Source organism: Excalfactoria chinensis, chromosome 3, assembly GCF_039878825.1.
Source record: "Excalfactoria chinensis isolate bCotChi1 chromosome 3, bCotChi1.hap2, whole genome shotgun sequence".
Taxonomy (NCBI): domain Eukaryota; kingdom Metazoa; phylum Chordata; class Aves; order Galliformes; family Phasianidae; genus Excalfactoria; species Excalfactoria chinensis.
In genome coordinates this window covers 92473438-92493344 of record NC_092827.1, presented here as the reverse complement: position 1 = coordinate 92493344, position 19907 = coordinate 92473438, and the positions used below count along the sequence as shown (strand labels likewise).

Sequence of the window (19907 nt, the reverse complement as noted above, 5' to 3'; positions counted from 1 at the left end):
GGGAAGACCACGCTACACTGGGAGATCTGGGTGGAGCAGAGCAGGGGGGGAGGGCAAACAAAAAAGGTGAAATGTCACATTTGAGGCAACATTGCCTTTAAAACTATTGAGTCAGCTGCTGCGTCAGGGATTTCAGGAGTGAAAACTCAATGAACAGAAGCAGATTGATCTAGGAGCAAACTGCACGAGATCGAAGCTTTCTTTGAATTAATTCAAGAATAATGAATCCAGCAAAAGTCAATTTTCAAGAACATCAGAGAATATTACACTTTTTTACTAAAGCAATTTTTAGCTGTCTCTTCAGGGACCCTGCCTACAGTGGGGCAGGGGGATACAAAGACGAATACCATGAAACATTTCAAGATTGCTGGGCTTTAAATTTTTCAGTTTGGCAAAAAGCTTCATTTGGTTTTCACTTTGTTCAATACAAAACAGGCATCAAGCCATAGTGATCTCCTCCACAACAACAGCGTGAATTTTTGAACAGCTATAACGGCCTTCAAAAGTCTTCTATTCTTCAGACAGAGTGCTTTATTGTCATACAGATGAGAATGAGATCTCCATTAGTATCCTCATTACCTTCTTATATATCTTTCTTACTCTTTCCAAATACCCTTGTATTTGTTATTGGTATGTTCTCATACTCTCACATTCTCCAGTGTGATTACTGCCCTCCTTTCAGTAGCCTTGACGTTGCAGAATGACAGTGCTGTCACAAGTACTGGATCCGGAATGAAAGGATTGGAAATGGCCAGCAGATTATCAATAGTTGCTTGAAGTTTACTCTTTGGCTTAAAGTAGTGGGTGGGAAATATTTATTTAAATTAATTTTTAATAGATACTAAAATTGATGCTGAAGAAAATGCTGCTTGTGTATACGTTATCATGCGATTTTAATTATGCCAGCATTTGTGTTCTTTGTGTATTTTGACTTAGGGCCATGTGAAATGCATGAGTGAACTGTCACTCATATAGAGTTAATCATTATTTGTACACATAGAGAAAAAAAACAACCAACCAAACAAAAAAAGCCCTGGGAAAATATGAGAACGCTTTTCACTGGCAGTAAACATTAGCTGTTGTTAGTCCTTTAAGAGAAAGTATTCTTAGCAAACTACACAAACTGTAGTTCAAAGTGTTCCCTGAAAAGAGGCATGCATTGTGTGTCTGGATCCGCCACAGGAATGAATTGTATTGACTGAGGAACTGTATCCTTTTGCAGCATATCATTTATTTCATTTTCCTTTCCCTCGAACAAGAAAATATATTTTGATTCATTGTTTGACAATCCAAGCCAAGTTATTTAAAATAATATTCACTTTGTACTTAGTGTAAAATGCTATTGTTAGAGCAGACACTCTGCCTTTTATACAATATTGCAAACAGAAATCTTTTGTTTCTAGTTCTCATACAGAACCAATTTGTAAAGAGTCCTTGGGCTTCTTTGCCCTTCTCCTTTTCCCAACTGGGTCTCGCTGACACATAGAACAACAAATAGATAAAGCAAGCATGGATTCTGAGATCTATAGTTTTTAATAATTTTTAAACTAGCTACAAAATGTCAATCACTTCACAAACTGACAGGAGACATAAGGAATTTCATATTACATGCTGTAAGTGATATTTATCTCACAGTTTATCTAGAGTTCATTCATTTAGGTTTTTTAATTATTTTTAATTAAGTCAGCTACTAAACATCTCAGCAATTTGGTGTGCATAGCTCTAGGTAAGCAACAGAGAACTGTACTGATAACAAACCACATGGGGATAGCGACTAGTAAGAGAGAGCCTTATAAAAATTACATTTCTTTGCACCATTTCATATGGTAGTCGTTTCCTTCAAAAGATAGTCTTCAAAAGCAGCAGACAAACCCAATATATTACACATATTCTTTTTGTCTTTGACATATTTTCAGCCAAGCATGTTTTGCTGGCGATGGCTAAATGGTGAGTGCCAAATCCCTCTTTTTTTTTGTAATTAAAAAAAAAAAAGAAAAAGAAAAAAAAAAAGATAATGATTAATAACTATATATATATATATATCAACAAGAAAAAGTGGCACGACTGCAAACTTGCTGGTATAACATAGTCCCAAAAGAGTCCGAATACTGAGCATGCTTTTGTTGTCATTGTTGGTGTGCTACTGCCATGGGAAAAAGTCTTGTTTAAGTAGGAGTCTAAAAGTCTATTTATTCCTCATGCATAAATGCATAAATCACATCACTTTGTAGTGCAATGCTTGTTATAGTAAGATAATTCCACATTGTCTAATCATGAAATCATAACAACAGATAATGGCAATGAGGAACTGAAGACAGCAGGTTTAAGTGCTTAAACATCATGATACCCAAAGACAGGAGCATGGCAGTAGCTCTGTGGAATGTCACAGTTTTACAAGAACAATACTGTATATTTAAAGGTTAACAGCACGTTTAGCATTCCAACATGGTTGTCATTCAGCAAACATCATTTAAAAAAAAAGGAGAGGAAAAAGGAAAAGGAATCCAAACAGAAACAAGGAGAGGGAAAACCCCAAAAAACATCATAGTGAGCTATAGCCATCAAATCAGCACTATGTACAACCTTTGGAAAGAAAGATATCTAGAAAAAAATTAATTACAAGTATCATTTTTGGAAAGCTGACAAACTACACAGGACAACATTTACAATGGGGCTGATATGTGCATGTGTGCAAACCTAGTAGGTAAATACCATGATAAAAGCATGAAGGTACTGCCCTCTGGGACAGCATTAAAAGGAAATGCACTTTGCTGCATTTAACCACTGCCGAGCATCTTTGTTGCACGCTGGTTGGCTTCATCAATCCTGGTTTTATTGGAATCAGCCTAGGGAAACACAAAGAAAGGGGACAGATGATTATGTGGCAGAGAGAGAACACGCACAATGCTTTGTGGGCACTCCTTTAGTTTTGGCTATGTCAGGAAAAATAAAACAAAACAAAACAAATGGAAATTACACATTAGCCTGATTCTGTGACACAGAGCAGCCTTTGAGTTTTTGTGAGCTTTTCTGTTTATACTCAGATTTCACTGAACTCTCTTAAATGCCATGCCAGATCTGTGGCTGGTGCTAATGGTTTGCACCATCAACAGTGATGGACAACAGGATGAAAACTGTAACGTGCATATGGATTTCCTTAGTGGAAATCTTCCAGTGCTCTGTAAGGCTTGGATTCAGTGGACCTGGACTCGATCTTTTGACATGTGCATGTGACAAGGAAGGAAGAAGCAGGAGTGATGTCGTGACTCCTCTTTCTCAACAAAGAGTTCATTATAGCTGCAAGACAGGTAACCAACCTCTTTGATCAGGCAGCTGCATAGATGGGAATTAAGAAGGAAGGGATTCCATCATGATTTGGGATTCTACCATTATTTGAAAAAATCAAATTGGAATTTAGTCCAGCATGGGCTGAACTATTGATTTCACTGTCTTCCATGCTGTAATACTGGCCATGCTTAAAAAATGCTGTTTATAAAACAACAGATTTTGGAATTCTGTTCAGTCAAAGTATCTGGGAGATACTTTAACTATGGCTTTCCATTGTCCTGCAGAAGTTAGTTTTGGAGTCAAAGACATTACTGTGGCTGACAAAAACTGGCAAAGCTCTTTTCAAGTCCATGTTGCTAGCAGAGGACTAGACAGAAAATGCTTTCAGTGTTTGAAATGAGACCTGTGGGAAAGGTGAGGGTTGTGTTACTGCTTTAAAAGCTTGACATCAAATAGCAAACTCTTTTCTTCAGTTTGATGTCTTCATTTCTTTTTTTTTTTCAGCTTTAATGATTATTCCCAGTTCTCTGGGGTGTACCCAAATCGTGCAGATTTATTTTAAATCTTCAATTTGCAAAGGCAGAATGCTGAAGCGACTTTCCCACATTCATTTCAAAACCTTTGAAAATGGTTACACTGATCTGCAATAAATCACTCTGAAGCATCTTGGGCTTTTCTCCCTAATTGTTCTGGCAAATGTAAATATGTATTTTTAGTACAGCAGCGTGTGCCAGATCCTCAGCAAGAGTAAATCCCCATAACTACTCAGTATGAACCATGTTTCTGTTATTTATCCATGAATTTGACCTTGTCTACTGCACTATAGCTTTTGCCAAAAGATTACCTGAAAGATAAATGAATGGTTTGAGAGCATTTAACTTTATCACGAAATACATTAATATTGATTGAATGTTAAGTGTTGATGCAACATAATGTTTCTAAATGGGAATACTAAAGCCTAAATTTGGTAAATGATGTTTCATCCAAGTCAGTGGGAGTCCTTGTCCAGACCTTCCCAGCTGGGTCAAGACAAAATGTTTTTAGCCCCTTCTACTTTCCTCCCAGCTCTCCATTAATGGCTCTTTTTTGGAACAGGCTGTCTTCTGGTGATGATATCTGACACATTTGACCTACTTATCATCATTTTAGTTTTTGTCCCTTTTTCTCTGATCTGAAGGAAGGATAAAGCCTTTTATTTGTTGCCTCATCTGATTACCATGAATAGATCAGATTACCACTCTGCATTATGAAATTGCTCTGGTTTGGATGCGCATATCCAGTTTAACATAAGTGCTTTACAAGCATTTGGGTTAGCTTGGTGAGGTACCCAAGCTTGCTACATATGCCATCAAGGATCTTTCTAGTGATGATAGTTGACTGAAAGCACGGTGCTCTGTCTGGTCAGAAAAAGAAAACCACTCCAGCCATACTGCATTGCCTGCCACCAGCCAGGGGTGATGCCTATTGCCATGTCTTGTTGCAGAATGGAAGTGGTTTTTTGGTTTTGGTTTTGGTATTTGGTATTATCCAGATTCAGTAATTTCTAACTTTTATAGAGGGTTGTCCTAATATTTTGTGTTTCCTTTTCTAGTATCTCATTACTGCTTGGGCCACATGTTCTTACTCAAAAAAAATCAGCAGATTTTCACTAAGACTGAAGACGCATATTTTTATGCTGCTTTCATGATGATTCCTTTGTGTACACTGCAAGTCCATCTTTCAGAAGTGTGCCACTCTTCTTAGCCAAGGGCTCTGACCAACAGGACGAGCCTATGAGTCTGGATTTAATGAACAGCATTAGCTAGTAAAGTCTTTTCTGTTTGCTGTATGAAATGGTGCATACTTAACCCTCTAGGAACAACAGTCAGATATGGAAGGCCAGACCCTCAGTTAGCTGCTGCTCTCAGCATGCACTGCATAGTGATATGGCCCACGTTCTTCACGTTCACAAGGAGCCTGGTAAATATTTTCAAATTCCAGATGTTTACAAGCATGAGCTGATAGGAGAATCCTTGCTAGGATTGCTGTGTTTTGTGATAGAGTCCTGCAGATGTGGATAGGAGGCATCTGATTTCTATCTGCAGGGAATATCTCCTGCTACTATGCTATGTCACGAGTAGGATAGATACTAATGTAGCTTTGTTCTTCCTCTGAAAAAATAATGTATGTCTTGTTATTTAAACATAGCTATGACATGGGATGTATAATTTTCCAGTCCCTTGTTGCAGTGTAGATTGATTTGCTGCTCTCTGCTGCTTTTCATATGAACAGCGGTAAATCTCTCACCTCTAACCATCCATTTCATTTTTCCCTAAAATAGGAAGTGCTGCAGAATGGCATCACGGTGACACTGTACATTTTTCAATACATGCAGACTAATAGATGCAGCTTTATGAAACGTGCTTTTGACTGACACAAAGCCATGCACTCTTCTGTCTTGTATGACTATGTCAGAGACCAGCTTCCTGCCTGTAAGGCAACATATTCTTCAACATATTCTTTGGAATCAAACCTGAATATGGAAAGTGGACTGACTGAATCCCTGACTGCAGTTTATTTATTTATTTATTTATTTCTCTATCTGTGTGTATGTGTGCATATTTGTGTATAATTAATTGACATGAAAAACAGTCATGGACATCCTGCTCATCTGAGAAGGTTTGCACGTGTCAGAAGGCTCAAGAGTACAAGCTCCGCTGCTTATGGCCAGCATTAACTCTGAGCAGCACATGTAAGTCCTTGGGTTATATCCTCAGGCTGCGTAAATCTCAGCTGAAGTCAAGTGTTGTATTGATTTTACACCAGATGAAGATCTAGCCTCTTATGTCACTTCAGCCTGACTGCCTGTGCCTGGAGCGCTGCCAGTATGAATGCAGATGGCTTGCAGATCTTGAGATGTGAGTATGGCAGTGAGATCCCAGCCAGGTTTGGAGGGTGCTGCTATCTGCTTCAGAAATCTGCAATGCAGCTCTGGCACTGAAACAGTGCTTTCTACCTTTTTATCTGGTGATATCACAGTAGAAATACTGAGCTTCTGGACTACACCAGGACCATGTGTGGTTCAGTTCTATGTACACATACCAAGAGAGCTGGTGGATGTGTTGTAAGGTGATTATAATCAGGCATCATGACAAGACTAGCTGGACTGTTACTGTGCAGCAAAGCCTTTCTTAATGCATCCCCATCTTCTTTTTGTGACTGGTCCTCTAAGGAAGCAATCTTATTCTAAATCACTTGTGAAGTTTCTGAGGGAAGTCTGGGAAGGCTTAAAATAGGCCAGGAAGTGCCAGGGTCCAAATTCCATGGTTCTGCACAACTCAGGGTAATTTTCCTTACCCAGTAACCTTGCAGAAGGAGTCTTTATTTGTGCTAAGGAGTCTCCTCACTAGCTGTTGTCTTGCAAACTCAAAAGTGCTGGTTCAACCCGACCAGAACCGAAAGTTACTAAAGATCCACAGCAGCAAGATCTGCTTTGGCCCAAAGATTTGGAACAAATGAGAGAGAGAAGCGCTAGCAGTTATTTCTGTCATCTGTCCTCCTCAGAGCACAATTTAAACTACAGCATGACCTCTTCTAATGAGCTGGGAACCAGCTGGTAGACACATCTGCCCTTCTTATGCACAGCCTGTGCTTGCAGAAGGGAAAACACAGCTCTTTTTGGGGTTCTCTTAGAAACATCAGTTCTTACCTTCTCCATGATCCTGTCAATCTGGCGATTCTGTGTGTCGATCTCGTTGCCCATGTCCAGGGCCATGTGACGTAAGTTGCCAATGATGCCACTGACCTGCTCAAGGTTCTCATCCATTTCATTTTCCCGGGCATCATTTGTTACCCTTGGAGTAAAAAAACCAAAGCAATTATTTCAAATGAAGAGAGAGATTCCCCTGAAACTCCGATTCACCCCAAACCTGTCCTGCATCCTCCCTTGCCTGTCAGCTGTGGAGCATGCTACAGTGCTCAGCTTTGAGAAAAGGGGATTATTAAGTTGCTATCCTGAAAACCTTCACGTGCTTATTTTTTGGATGCTGGGATTAATTCTCTGAGTTTGTCATTCTCAATTTCTACTGCTCATTCCTTCTGCTCCTGAAAGTGTTGCTGTCTGAGCTTGTCTGAATCACTTATTACACCTCCCTGCTAGCAATGGGCTTTCTCAAAAGATGTGGAAGAATGAAAGGATGCTTCATTTGGATCTGTGTATGATTACAGTGTGGGAAATGCCAGAGTGCGGTGGAACTGAAGCTGTACCAGCCGCTTGTGTTCAGCTACACAGGATACCGTACAGTCCTCACGGACTTGGGGCTTGCCAAAATATTGGGCAAGAAAATCCTGACCCAACCTTGTATTTAATTAAATGTATTTTCAATAGATAGAATCAAATTTTCCCAGATTATTTGCCTTCAATAAAGTCCTCTTAGCCCCATCTTTTACAGTTGCTTATTTTTTAAAAGGAAACACACTTGGTTGATGACCAAGTTCAGTGCTCCCAGGACTGAAGAGGCACGTGAAGACTGGCACTTGGAAAAGTTTCCCACTCATAAAATCGCGGCTTTGAGTCTCTTGTGTAATTTGTCTTCATAGAGGTGCTAAAAGGGCACTACAAGCTATTCATGGTAGAATTATGCTATGGCATAACTTTCTTCACTGCTGTTCTGTTAGCATGCCCCAGCCTTTGCTTTGATGGGACTGCCATCCAGAAATAATAATAAAGAGTGAATGGCAGACCCAGCAAACTTAAATGGCAACTCCATCCCACGCTCCAGATTGCATGACAGCATTGTTTCTATCGCACTGATTTCCTTTTATCACACAAGCCAAAAAAATAAGTGGATAATAGTTTTTGGAAAGATAATTACTTATTAATCCAGTGTCCTTAATCTTCAGAGATCAAAGCTCTGCCTACTGGTATGCCTTTATCCATTCAGCTGATAACATTGTCATCTAAATACAGGCTCTATAAGCACTGTAATCAGTATGTACTTGTTGCTGAATCTCCATTTACAGGAGAAAGTGTGCAGTTTAGTTGCCCTTAGTACAGCTGTGTGTAGCTTTCACCTGAGTATTGCCACTGAAGTGTAAATGTTTCCACATGGTTTTGGCTTTTGGGCAGCTTTGGAATGGGGCATCATTCCCTGCTCAGTGAGGTTCTCTGTATGATCATGAGTAGGGAAGTGGTTTTCTCAGGAACTGTTTACCTCTGGTAGAAACTGTACTATGGGTTTTGTTCTTGGCTTTGATTTGGCAGAGAGCCTGAGGCTCTTTTCTTTTAGAAAAGAGAGGAAGAGCTGCTGAATGTTTTGGTGCGTAGTAACATGGTGGAAAACACTGACACCATCACATCACCCAGCATCACCGAAGGAGTTAACAAGTGTCACAGAACTCATGACCATATGGAAGAAATCTAAATATATCAGTGACAAGGAAAATAGAGAGAAAACAGTGGATAAAAAGGCTCACCTGCGGATAAAGCCACCACTGATGGCCATCTGCTCCCGTTCATCTACAACACGTGCAGGCTGGCTGGCTACAACGCCATCCTGATTATTGCCCCAGGCTTTTTTGTAAGCATCACTTGATTTAAGCCTATGCAAAAAAGTTGATGAGTAACAAAGCATCCAGTGGACAAGGACAAATGCAAAATTTTACTTCTCCAAGCTAGAAGCTGAATCAAGCAAATGAATTTTCAGAGGGTCACTGATTGTATACCGATATATCATAACCCTGAACAAAAGGATGGGTTTTTCTTTAGTTTTGGGGTGTTTCGTTTGGGTTTTTTTAAACTTTACTGCCACAACAACTGTGATAGTCAGAGGTTTTGCATCCAATAGGGTGAATTGCAACTGTTAAGTCCACAACACTTCACACAAGTTTTTGGATGTTGACTGAGTTTCCAGAAAGAAAAAAGAAAAAAGAAAAAAAAAAAAAAAAGAGGAAAAAATCAAAAAACAAAAAAAGGGGGAAAAAAAGAAAAAGAAAAAGAGAGAGAAGAAATACAGATAAGTAGAAAACATTGTTTCATTTCAGTGACACATACGTTGTGACATCAAACACAGAGAACGTATTGGCAGACAGACATAAAAACATAACTGCCAAGTATAGTGTGTACATCACATCACAGCAACACACCCTCTTAGAGTAAAAAGGATTTGGCTAGGCTTTAACATCTCACAATGCAGAACATTGGGCTTCTGCTGTTGGTAGCATATATGTGGCATGAGAGGCATTTAAAGCCCCTAACCTTTTCCAAGGTGGTTTGGGGGTTATTTTATCATAAAATTCATAGGGTTTGTTAGATTTTCAAATAATATATCGGTACATGAAAATAGTAATCATACATCTACAGTTGATGTACAAACCTTTGTCCACAGAGACAAAAAGTAAAATAGGCAGAAGTGAGATGAGTGCAGGAGAAAAGAATAGATACAAGCAATCTAGCATCAGAAAGGGAAGTTTGTCTACATTTTCTTCATGCACCAGCTACAGGCATGAATAAGAAGTAAAGCATTCTCACTAAGCACAGTCGCTCCAATAGTTTGTCATACTCTTAATGCATCAGCAATAACAGCCTTCACAATAAGCAAGACACAGGCAAAAATGGATCATTACTTCCTTCGGTATTTTTAAACTACAGGACTTTATAGTAGCCTAGCATGTCACTGTATTTGTTATATTTGTTGTTCACTTTCAGAGAGCCATTTTTGACTGAGCTGCCGTGGACAGAAAATTAAAATCCAGGCATACCTTCAGTGGTAGATTAGCATGTGTAGCATATTTAGGGTTGCTGCATTGGAGCTGTCAGACAAGATTGAACACTTAAGCAAGGCAGCATGGGCGTTAAGGATCTGTATCTGCAAACTCTTGATTTTATTCTAGAAATGGAGCAGTTTTCAACAGAGTTATTGGGAACTGCAAATCCCCATGGTTCCCCTGTTCTTCAGTCAGCAACAATCAGTCATATAAACAGCCTTGTGGCTTAGATTTTGGGAAAGAAACAGCACGCTTCTGGAGACTTCAGGAAAGGACACAACAAACTTATCTCTGGTTTTATGTTCTCTTCTTGCCCCCTGAAGGAGATCGGTATCTGTGAAGCCTGAAGATGTGTTGCATCCTTCAGTATAGAATTAAAATACAGATGCAAAGAGGATCTTTCCCAAATAGTCATCTGTTGTTTCGTTGCTTACTTACTATTAAATTTGTGAAGGGTTAAAAAGGGGATGCTTGTCTTATTTCCTCTTAGATCTCTGAAACTATCCATTGAGTTTTGCATTTCTAGAAATAAGTAAAAGTATCTCTTGTGTATTTACAGATATTTCTCTGCTCTTTAGACCCACACAACTCAGAGCCTGTGTTAGAAGTGAATGATTTTATACATCCAGAGCCCAACCTGAATTTTCTTGTGGAGTTGCAATTAAAACAGGTGGAGCTGGGCCTGCTCAAGGCTGGTAGCATTTGTCCTTTTGACTGCAGTGTAGCCTAAGTTTTGTGACATAGGCATTGTGGATCTTCTAAGAATGAAGGGTCAAGCTTTACATTTTGGTATGACTCACTGAGTTATATTCACAGCAGAGTACTACTATATGTGAAATAGTTAATCTTTATGAAATATGTGCATTTAAATTACCACGAACCAGAAAAGCATTAAGAAATCATGGTGATACTGATGCTCAGAACTATCTGGATTTCTCTCCCTCCTACACTACACTTTTCAGAATATCATCTTATTCATACCAGTTGGTCCCTGGCATGGTGATTAAAGGAACCAACTATAAAAGCATAATTCATCCGTATTTTGTTTCTAAACATGTTCACTGATTAGCAGTGCTAGATTATGAAATTGGACTGCAGTCTGCAAAGGCAGAATACTGCCTGATCTCTGGGAGGACACACCTCGAGTGCAGTATTTTTCTGTTCTTGCACCTATTGATTTTGTGATACTGCAGTCATTGTGGTAAATGCTTCAGTGCCCTGTGTCAGGTATTAACCCCATCCATGCCACAGGTCCGGCTGTCAGTTCAGAGCAGCCTTTCCTACAGAACAGAACAATTAAATCTGCTCTGAAAAATGAAAATTCCTGCAAAATACAAGATGATTTTTTGTGCTTCAGGGAAGAACTTTTGTTGTTGGCATATGCTACATTTCTCCAGGAGGAGCAAGATGCTGTGTTGGCTCGCTCTTCCTTAGCTTGCAACAGCTTTTAGAGTGTGGGAGTGTTTCAGGTACTGCTGCATACTTCTGTACCTGCAGCTCTCCCGCACTTGTTTGACTGCCTGTTCTAATTCAGAAGGCTATGAGGGGTACAGCCAATATCAGAACTGGAAGTGGCTGCAGAAGGGCCTACTCAGAAGGGCCATGTGTGTGTACCTCTTTCCATTTCTCATTGCCTCTCTTCCATTCTGTATATTAATAGCATACATATTCTGTGCAAAATGTTTACCTCTGCAAAGTATTTGTAGCTGGGTACACAGGAGCAAAACCAATTTTGAAATCTGAGGCAGTAACTGCATTGTGTCCCAAGGGAATTCTCTTCAAAATAAATCAGGATTGAAAAGGCAGAAATCCAGTCCTAATCTTCCTGTTTCAGGCCAAATTTCCACTGAATTCCATGGCAGCTCTCTTTTATTTGGTCTGGATTATCGTTGTAGGACTGACTATGAAGAAAGCATCTGTACCACGCAGAAAGAAAGTACAATACTGCAGAACCACTGCTCTCTGCCTTGTTTCCTGTACAGTCTCTGGCCAAACACTTATAAATGCTTTCACTGTTACCTGCCTGATTGGTGACTTGTTGCATGCTAGGTTTGCTGTTCCTTGAGAACTTCTGGTCTGCACACTTTGACCCTCACTTCCTACACCTGCATAACAGCACTTCACATTTTCATCTGGCACTTAAAACAAGCTCTGCATTACTTGGAGGACAGTTTCGTTCAAAAGTGATGGCATGCAAGCACATTTGATACATTTCAACATTTCTGCTTAGTGTACATGCTACCCAAATGAGAGAATTTTTTTTTGGCATGACATGCTTGGATTTTCTCAAATTTGGTTATTTATGACAGGATGAAAACCATTTCAAGTTGAGTTCCAATTGTGAAACGTCACGTCTTCTTCAGTTTTGTTGAGAACAATTTATGTTGAACAATGAGAAGTATGGTTTTCATCTATAATTTTGACCAGTGTTTATTATCGCTTCTTCTGCTTTTTTAAACTGCGGGTTTTTTGTCGTTCCTTATTAAACTTGTTTGCAAAAATGTATTAAAATTTAGGACCTCCAGGAGTAAAGTAGCTCCAGTGGTTTTGGTCTCTGGAAAATGGAACCACTCAGTACACTTTGAGTAAAATGTTGAAACTTTTACCATTAGAAGGTGTCAACAGTGAAGCTTTCACTGCAGTATGCCTGATTTTAATGCATCTACAGTAATTCCCAGTCAGTTGTCTATGCTATGAGATGAATGCGTTTGAACCAGAATCGTTCCTTCTGCATGCCACATGCTCATCCTGTCCGTGTGCCTAGCAAGGATGAGCTTCACAAGGCCTTTGGAATTAGCCTTAAGTGCTCAAAGAGATGAGGCAGGCAGCACCTACTTGTTACATGGACAGACACAAAGACCACAGAATTTTCCTAGGTCCGTCAAATTCTTTTCTGCTTCTTTCATGTCCTTATTGATTTGGTCCATTCCCTCTTCGATGCGTTCCAGTTGTTCTGATTAAACACAAGTATTTTATCCCCACAGAATGAAGCAGATGGAAAAGGACAAAGAAAAAAAAGACAAAAACTTCAGACATTCACTGTGACAAAAAAAAAAAACAAAACAAAAAAAACAAAACAAAACTGGACACCACATAGCAGAGCCGGTACCCAGTACCTACTTGTTACAAGGACATATGAAAAGGCCACAGCATTTCCCTAAATCTTTTAAATTTTTCTCGGCCTCCTTCATGTCTTGGTTGATATGGTTCATGCCTTCTTCAACACGATCGAGTTGTTCTGGTCAGGACAAAGGGATGACAGTGTGGAATGAATTGTATTTTTGTTTGTTTGTTTTTGTCTTCAACAGAACGTGAAAAGTGACCACGTGGAACTGAATCAGGAATGAAGCTACAATGCATTAATCCAATCTGATGCATTGTTAAAATGATGTAAGCCGTTCTGGATGCCGAAGATGGTTTTTACTGATACGGAGAGAGTAAAAGAATGGTGGGAGATGTTCAAAACATATTAATTTAAACAAGATGTAATGATGTCGAAAGGAAGGGTTATAAACTTTAAGGTCCAGAAACAATACAATGCACCACTTACTAAGACACCAATGACATCCAAGAGAAAGAAATATAAAATGTTATTATTTCGCATTTATTCATGTTAATACAAGAAAAAAGGTAACTTTCCATGGAAAACACCTGTTACTTACGCTTACAAGTGCCTTGGAGTTAGGTGAGGTGTGGCAGTGTAACTGCTTGGGTTAGTGAGTGGCTGAGTGAGACAATTGGCAGTAACAAGACCAGAGATGGTATGTGAGCTGTTAAGAGCTGTGTCCAAGTACTCCTTTTTCCAGGGGCTGAGAAAACTGAAACCTGCCTCTCTGATTGGCTTTGGAGGTTAGTCTCGAATCTGCATATGGCTTTGGGTCTGATTTTCCTTCTTGCATGGATACTGCAAATCAGGGGTAACTCCTGCAAACAGGGTGGAGCTACAGCCACCTTAGGAGCCTGATGCTCACTGAAGGAGGACCACTGGCTGTGGCATACACCGTCTCTGCCCCCAAGCAATTTTATGAAAATAAACAATAGGTGATGAGTAAGGTTTTTTGATGGGGTCACTTCTGGTTTGCTCCGGGGCAAGTGAATGAAGCATTGAGTGCAGTAACCAGTCTAAAAGCAGCACTGTCTCTGATGGCATTAAACAGAATTTGTCTTATTTCTGCTTAAGGCTGACATTAATTTGGACTTCCTTTAGTGACTCAACGGTTCAGAATAATTTACTGTGTTAGAATGCCACAATGTAAAATTGTAGGGACAGATTCTTCACTGATGTAAATACATAAACAGATTTTAGATCCAATGGGATTGGGGATCCTCTGTGGAGTTTGTGGTAGTTATGGCATTTTACACTGCTCGAAAGCTTCAGCAATTGTTTCATGAACTCAAGTATTACATGTGATGAGAAAGTTACTTGGAATGGCATTTCAATCCAGTAAAAATATGTATATGCCTAAGGTGTCCATGAAATAATCACATTTCTCTTCCCTGTATTGAGAAGAAAAAAAAAGTAAACACTGAATTTGAATCAAGAGGGAAGGAACTAAGACCACATTGGTTATAGGAGAAATCCAGTGTCATCCCTGACATTAACTGAGCTCTGCCAAGATTTAAAAAATAAAGGGGGGGAAAAAAGGAAAACATTATAGAAAAAAAATAATCATGTGCCTATTGACGTCAGTATGAAACTCTTCCTGACTTGTTTGGGAACATGAATAGGCCTAATTTCTTACTTGGGTTTCTATTAACAATGGAGGCTTAGTTTTTCAAAGCTGTCTGGGGGATTTGGACGCTCAATTCCCATTAAAATGAATTGTATTTAATTAATTTTAATGAGAGTTGGGCATCTCACCCCTAGAGGGCCTTGAAAATACTGTCCTAAATTATTCAAGCTGAAATAATTCAAATACTGGACTTAAAATGTTTGTTTAATCATTGCATGAAGCTGGACTTGGAGAAGAAGCGCCATGTCAGCATTGCTGGCTGCATCTGCTCTTCAGCTGTCAGTTCTCGTTCTTCCCCAGCTGAATGTGCCTGTCTCCTGGTGGCACGGGCACTATAGACCCCAGTTCCAGGGAGGATCATTGTTACCTGGCAGTGTCCTCTAAAAGGAGCACGCATTATGTGAGCAAAGGATTGGGAAACTGGTAAGGAAACCTGAGAGGTACATTGCTCAAGTTTTGCCAGATAGATAAACTACTGAGAAAATAACTGGAATCACAGAATCATTAAGGTTGGAAAAGACGTTTTAAGATCATGAAATCCAAGATGATCCCCACCATGCCCACTGATCATGTCTCTCAGTGCCACATCTCCACAGTTCTTGAACACCTCCAGGGATGGTATCTCCACCACCTCCCTGGGCAGCCTGTGCCAGTGCATCACCACTCTTTCTGAGAAGAATTTTTTCCTAACATCCAACCTGAACCTGTTCCGGTACAACTTAAGGCCATTACTTCTCATCCTATCACTGCTACCTTGGAGAAGAGGCAGACCCTCATCTCTCCACAACCTCCTTTCACACAGTTGTAGAGAGCAATAAGGTTTCCCCTGAGCCGCCTCTTCTCCAGACTGAACCATCCCAGCTCCCTCAGCCGCTCCCCATCACACCTGTGCTACAGACCCCCAGCTTCTTTGCCTTTCCCTGGACATGCTCCAGGGCTCCAATGTCTTTCTGGTAATGAGTGTATTTCTTGTAGAGGTACATGTTTCCGTTCTTTTAATGCCCACCATAATTTTACGTTTTGGTGTGGATGCAGTAGCTCTTGTTTGTACCCATCAGAATCTCACCAGAACTGTGAATATGTGGTAGAAGGTGGTATTCCTCCAAGCACTCTTGCTCCTTATTAGCTCTGAGTCTTGTGCAGCTGGGCAGCGCTCTTGCTCTGGGAGGCAGTGGTGGGAATGTGAGCTGGCTTTTCTGCTGGTTTATGCAGCATCAAGGGAATTGCTAAATTTCCATTGCAAATTCTCTTCTTTTGCTTTTGAGAGCTGTTTGCGGAGCCAACTGGTTCTTAGGGCTCTCAATTAAAAGGATGTTACCAGATGCATACTTAACACTGTAGGGACGAGAGGTACCGACTTTTCTTCCACCAGCTTTGCTGCCTGTATTTTCCTAACGTTAGCTGGGCAATAGAAAACGTCAGGTGAGACTGCAGTGGTCACTTGTAGGTCAGGTACCACTGGTGGTCGGCTAATAGTGAAGCATGTTTCTTTGCTCAGATTTCTGAAGCCAAGTGTGTAGCAGGGTGTATGGGAAATTGGTAATCACAGCCTGAACCTCTGATTAATCAGCTGAGGCAAGTGTTGGGGCAGCTGTTGGAGCACAGGTGAGAGTGATGTAGCTGTGCTCCTGGAAGGAGTGGAGCTCGACTCCACTTCCTCTAAGACCTCATTTAAGGGCTGACCCCCCACTGAGGCAGCATCTGTTGGAGACTGCACCTCAGTGAAGACTGTCCCAGCCTCTCTGGTCAAGGCATCAACACTAGTGAGTTTTCCTTTACATATAACCTTTGTGTTTTTACCATCATCTTCATTAACATCTTTATATTAGCCACCCTTACACAGGGCATTTTGAGCTTTTTTTTTTTTTCTCTGTTTCCTATTCTGCCTGGATAGATGAGTATTAATTGAAGATCATATTTGACGTGACTTAAAGACTTTTGTTTAAGTTATAGCTCTCTCCAGGAGTCTGGCTTAATTTAGCCTGCTTTAGGATTTGTCTGATGCTTATAATATTTCTGAGAAGGGACTCATAACTAACCTACCTTCCACTGGAGGAAACCTCATCAGTGTAAAAAGGCTATGCCGTGTGTGTAGCCCAGAAGTCTAGACAGTTCCTGAAACCATTTGTTAGTTGATAATACAGTGGGCAGCACTGTTAACTGGCTTAAATCAGCATAGTTATGCTGGTTTTGGGAAGCAACACCAATTTATACCTTTCAAAGTTCTGGTCTCACAGGCAAGTAAACAGACTCATGAATCTAATAACAACTGTTGAGGCATAAATATTATAGAGGAATTTACTTTATGAGGTCACTCTGGATTTGTTTTGGTATGAATTATATTAAAATCTAGCCCAGAATGAATCACTGTTGGCAAGTGTAAGGGAAACTGTTGATCACAGCCTGAACTTCTGATTTACCACCTGAGGCAAGCAATGAGTCAGCTGCAGGAGCACAGGTGAAGGTAATTCAGCTGTGCTACCAGAACAGGTGGAGCTTGGTTCCACCACTCCCAGATCCCATTTGAGGGCTGACTGCCACTAAGGCAAGGTTTCTTTTTCTGGAGATTGCCCTTTTGTGGAGCTTACTGCGAGCCTCCAACATCGGTGAGCATTTTCCCTTTATCTTTTTATCATGATAATCTTTTGTATGAAACATCTGGTTTATCCTCTGTTTACCTGTCAACTGTACAGCAAGTAATTAGATGATTATTAAAAGCTTAATTTGTTGTTCTCAAAGACATACCCTAGTCCAACTTTGTGTATTGTACTAAAGGTTTTAAGAAAGGTAGTCTGCTGGCACATGCTGCCATGAGCCTATGCTAACTCACACCAGCAAAGATCATATCCTCTATCACTAATTTACAGAAGCCCTTCAAGGTTGGAGCTTAAACATTTTTTTGATGGTTTGTTGCAGAGTTCTTTAAATATGTTTACTTGTACATTTATATACATGTTTATCATATGCATGGCATATAAGATAACTGTCTCTGTCTCTGCCTGGTGGCAGAATATGCATTAGAAGAGCGTTCGTTCTGATTTTCTTCTTTCCTTCTTTTTTTTTCCCCTTCAGGAAGCTCTGCTAAATAGTAGTTCCTTTTTGTGGATTGATACTATCCTAGTCTGTTTTAATTAAAATATAGAGGCCATATTTATGCTTTCAAGTCTTACAGCAAACTGATGGCAGGCCTTAGGATTTATGCAGGGGTATTTTTTTTAACTTATGTGATTACACTTGTAAATTACTTCTGTATCAACACTGCAGGCATCTGAGGTACCATAAGCTTGCTCTGCTAGTTTTATGCTACCATTTGCCAGTGATCTTCTGTAACAGCTTGGCAAATCCCCTCTCTATGGCTGATCCCTGGGGAAGTGGCTGGAAGGGGACGGCAGTGGTGAGAGCATCCCTGAGCTCCTCCTGTGGCCTCTTGAGCAAACACAGCTGCAAGAGCATTTTTAGCACAATGTTGGATGTAAGACCAGGACAAGGAAAATGTGGTGGTGCTCCACCTTTGCATTCCCATCTGTAATTAATAAAAAATGTCACCAATATTTGGGCCTGGCCTTCCTGAATTTCAGTTAAATGCCTTTGAAGAAGGGAGCTTGCTCCTTCAATGAAGAAATGTGCAATGAAGCAATTTCCACCAAGGACAATTTTGATTTTTCTCTTTAAAAAAGGACATTTAGGAGTACATTTTAATCATAATTGCATACCAAGAGGGCTGAGTTTGAAAGAGTCAGCAGATTAACTATTTCCAGTGATAGCTGGTGATCCAGTTTTCCACAAAGAATCATTTTGGAGTAAAGTACATTTCTAGAACAGCCTTTTCAGAAGTCCTGAGCTGTGTCCTAGCTCAACTCTGAAAGGCATTGTGAAGCATGCATACAGATGGAAGAAAGCTGGTGGGGTGTGCCTGTGAGTGCATGTCAGGTGGTGCTAAAAACAATAGACAAGGCACAAGCTGCAATTGTGGGGGATCTGTTTGTCTTTTGTTCTGCACTGCACTTGCAACATAATTGATGTTATTTTCCCTGTAGAATCTGGAATAGTTGAAACTCACTGTGATGAGCTCAGCTCGTAGGTGTTGTTGGAACAACTCTAGCAGTTCTGCTTCTGACATCTCACTGCCCATCTTAAACTGCAAGTTCCATGCAAAATGATGAAAACTTTATTTTTAGGGTGGCAGCACTAACTGGAGTAGGCTGCCTGGAGAGGTTATGGAGTCTCCTTCTCTGAGATACAGGAAATACACCTAAATGATTTCATGTGTAAACTACTGTAGGGAGTCTATCTTAACAGGAGGGTGTTGGACTTCCTGATACCTCTGGGTCCCTTCCAAACCCTGCAATTCAGTGAATTTGTGATTCTGTGATTGATTTTTGTGCTGTATGTTAAATAGGAGATAAGCTGGAGAAGGGGCCGGCCTGCATGCAGGTTTTCCTCTCAAGAGGAGAGAAACTGTAATTATGTTTGTATTCACTGCAGTTATTTCCCCAGAGCTGCAGAAACAGGTCAGCCATAACCAATGGAAAAACTTTAACATTCAAAGTAAATGCAAGAGCTGTAGAGAGCTCAGCTGGCAAGGGCATTGTTAAATGGTCCCAGCCCTTTTACTTGGGGGATCTCATGGTTATCTGAAGTTTTATCTCCATACTTCAGCTTGATCTGGTATATAGAGGTGTTGGGTAAGTTAACTTACTCTGTGTTCAGGGGCGTGCTGCTTGTGCACATGTAATTTCTTTGCAGGTTTGGTTGCACTGACACTTTTTTGCAGTTTAGGTTAGTTTAGGTTGTGAATTTCCTCAGTCTTGGTGTGGATGAGAAAGGGCTTTGTAGCTACTGTTGTTATTGGGCATACTTTCTTCCCTTGTCTCACTTTGAATACAAGAACAAAATTTCTTCATAATAATCTGCATGAGCATACCACCATATGTCAAAAAACACCACCCACCCATGGTAGTCCAGACTGTTCTGCCTCCCTCTTGTCACAATGTGAGTTTCTGAGAAGGAAATTCCCTTTCATTGGTAGAAGAAAGCCCCTGTTCTGCCTGCACCAGTTCAGCAGCCCAGGTTTATCTTTGTATTTCTGCTTTGTACTATCGATTTCATTTCCATGGTCTTTTTTTAACCAGCATGCATCCA

At 40.3% G+C, this 19907-nt stretch overlaps 1 protein-coding gene across 2 annotated transcripts in view; it reads right to left on the bottom strand.

Annotated features, from left to right (window-relative positions):
- Nucleotides 1–1211: 1211 nt before the first annotated feature.
- Nucleotides 1212–19907, bottom strand: part of SNAP25 (synaptosome associated protein 25) — a 66006-nt gene continuing 47310 nt past the window's right edge. The window contains exons 5-8 of one of the 2 annotated variants that reach the window (XM_072332107.1): nucleotides 12868–12985; nucleotides 8743–8868; nucleotides 6977–7121; nucleotides 1212–2846 (exon numbers count right to left, since the gene is read on the bottom strand). In XM_072332107.1, coding sequence (XP_072188208.1) covers nucleotides 2778–2846; nucleotides 6977–7121; nucleotides 8743–8868; nucleotides 12868–12985 — 458 coding nt within the window. In that variant the 3' untranslated portion in view covers nucleotides 1212–2777. Of the gene's footprint in view, nucleotides 2847–6976; nucleotides 7122–8742; nucleotides 8869–12867; nucleotides 12986–13152; nucleotides 13271–19907 lie in introns of both variants that reach the window. The other variant, XM_072332108.1, reaches the window with a different exon arrangement.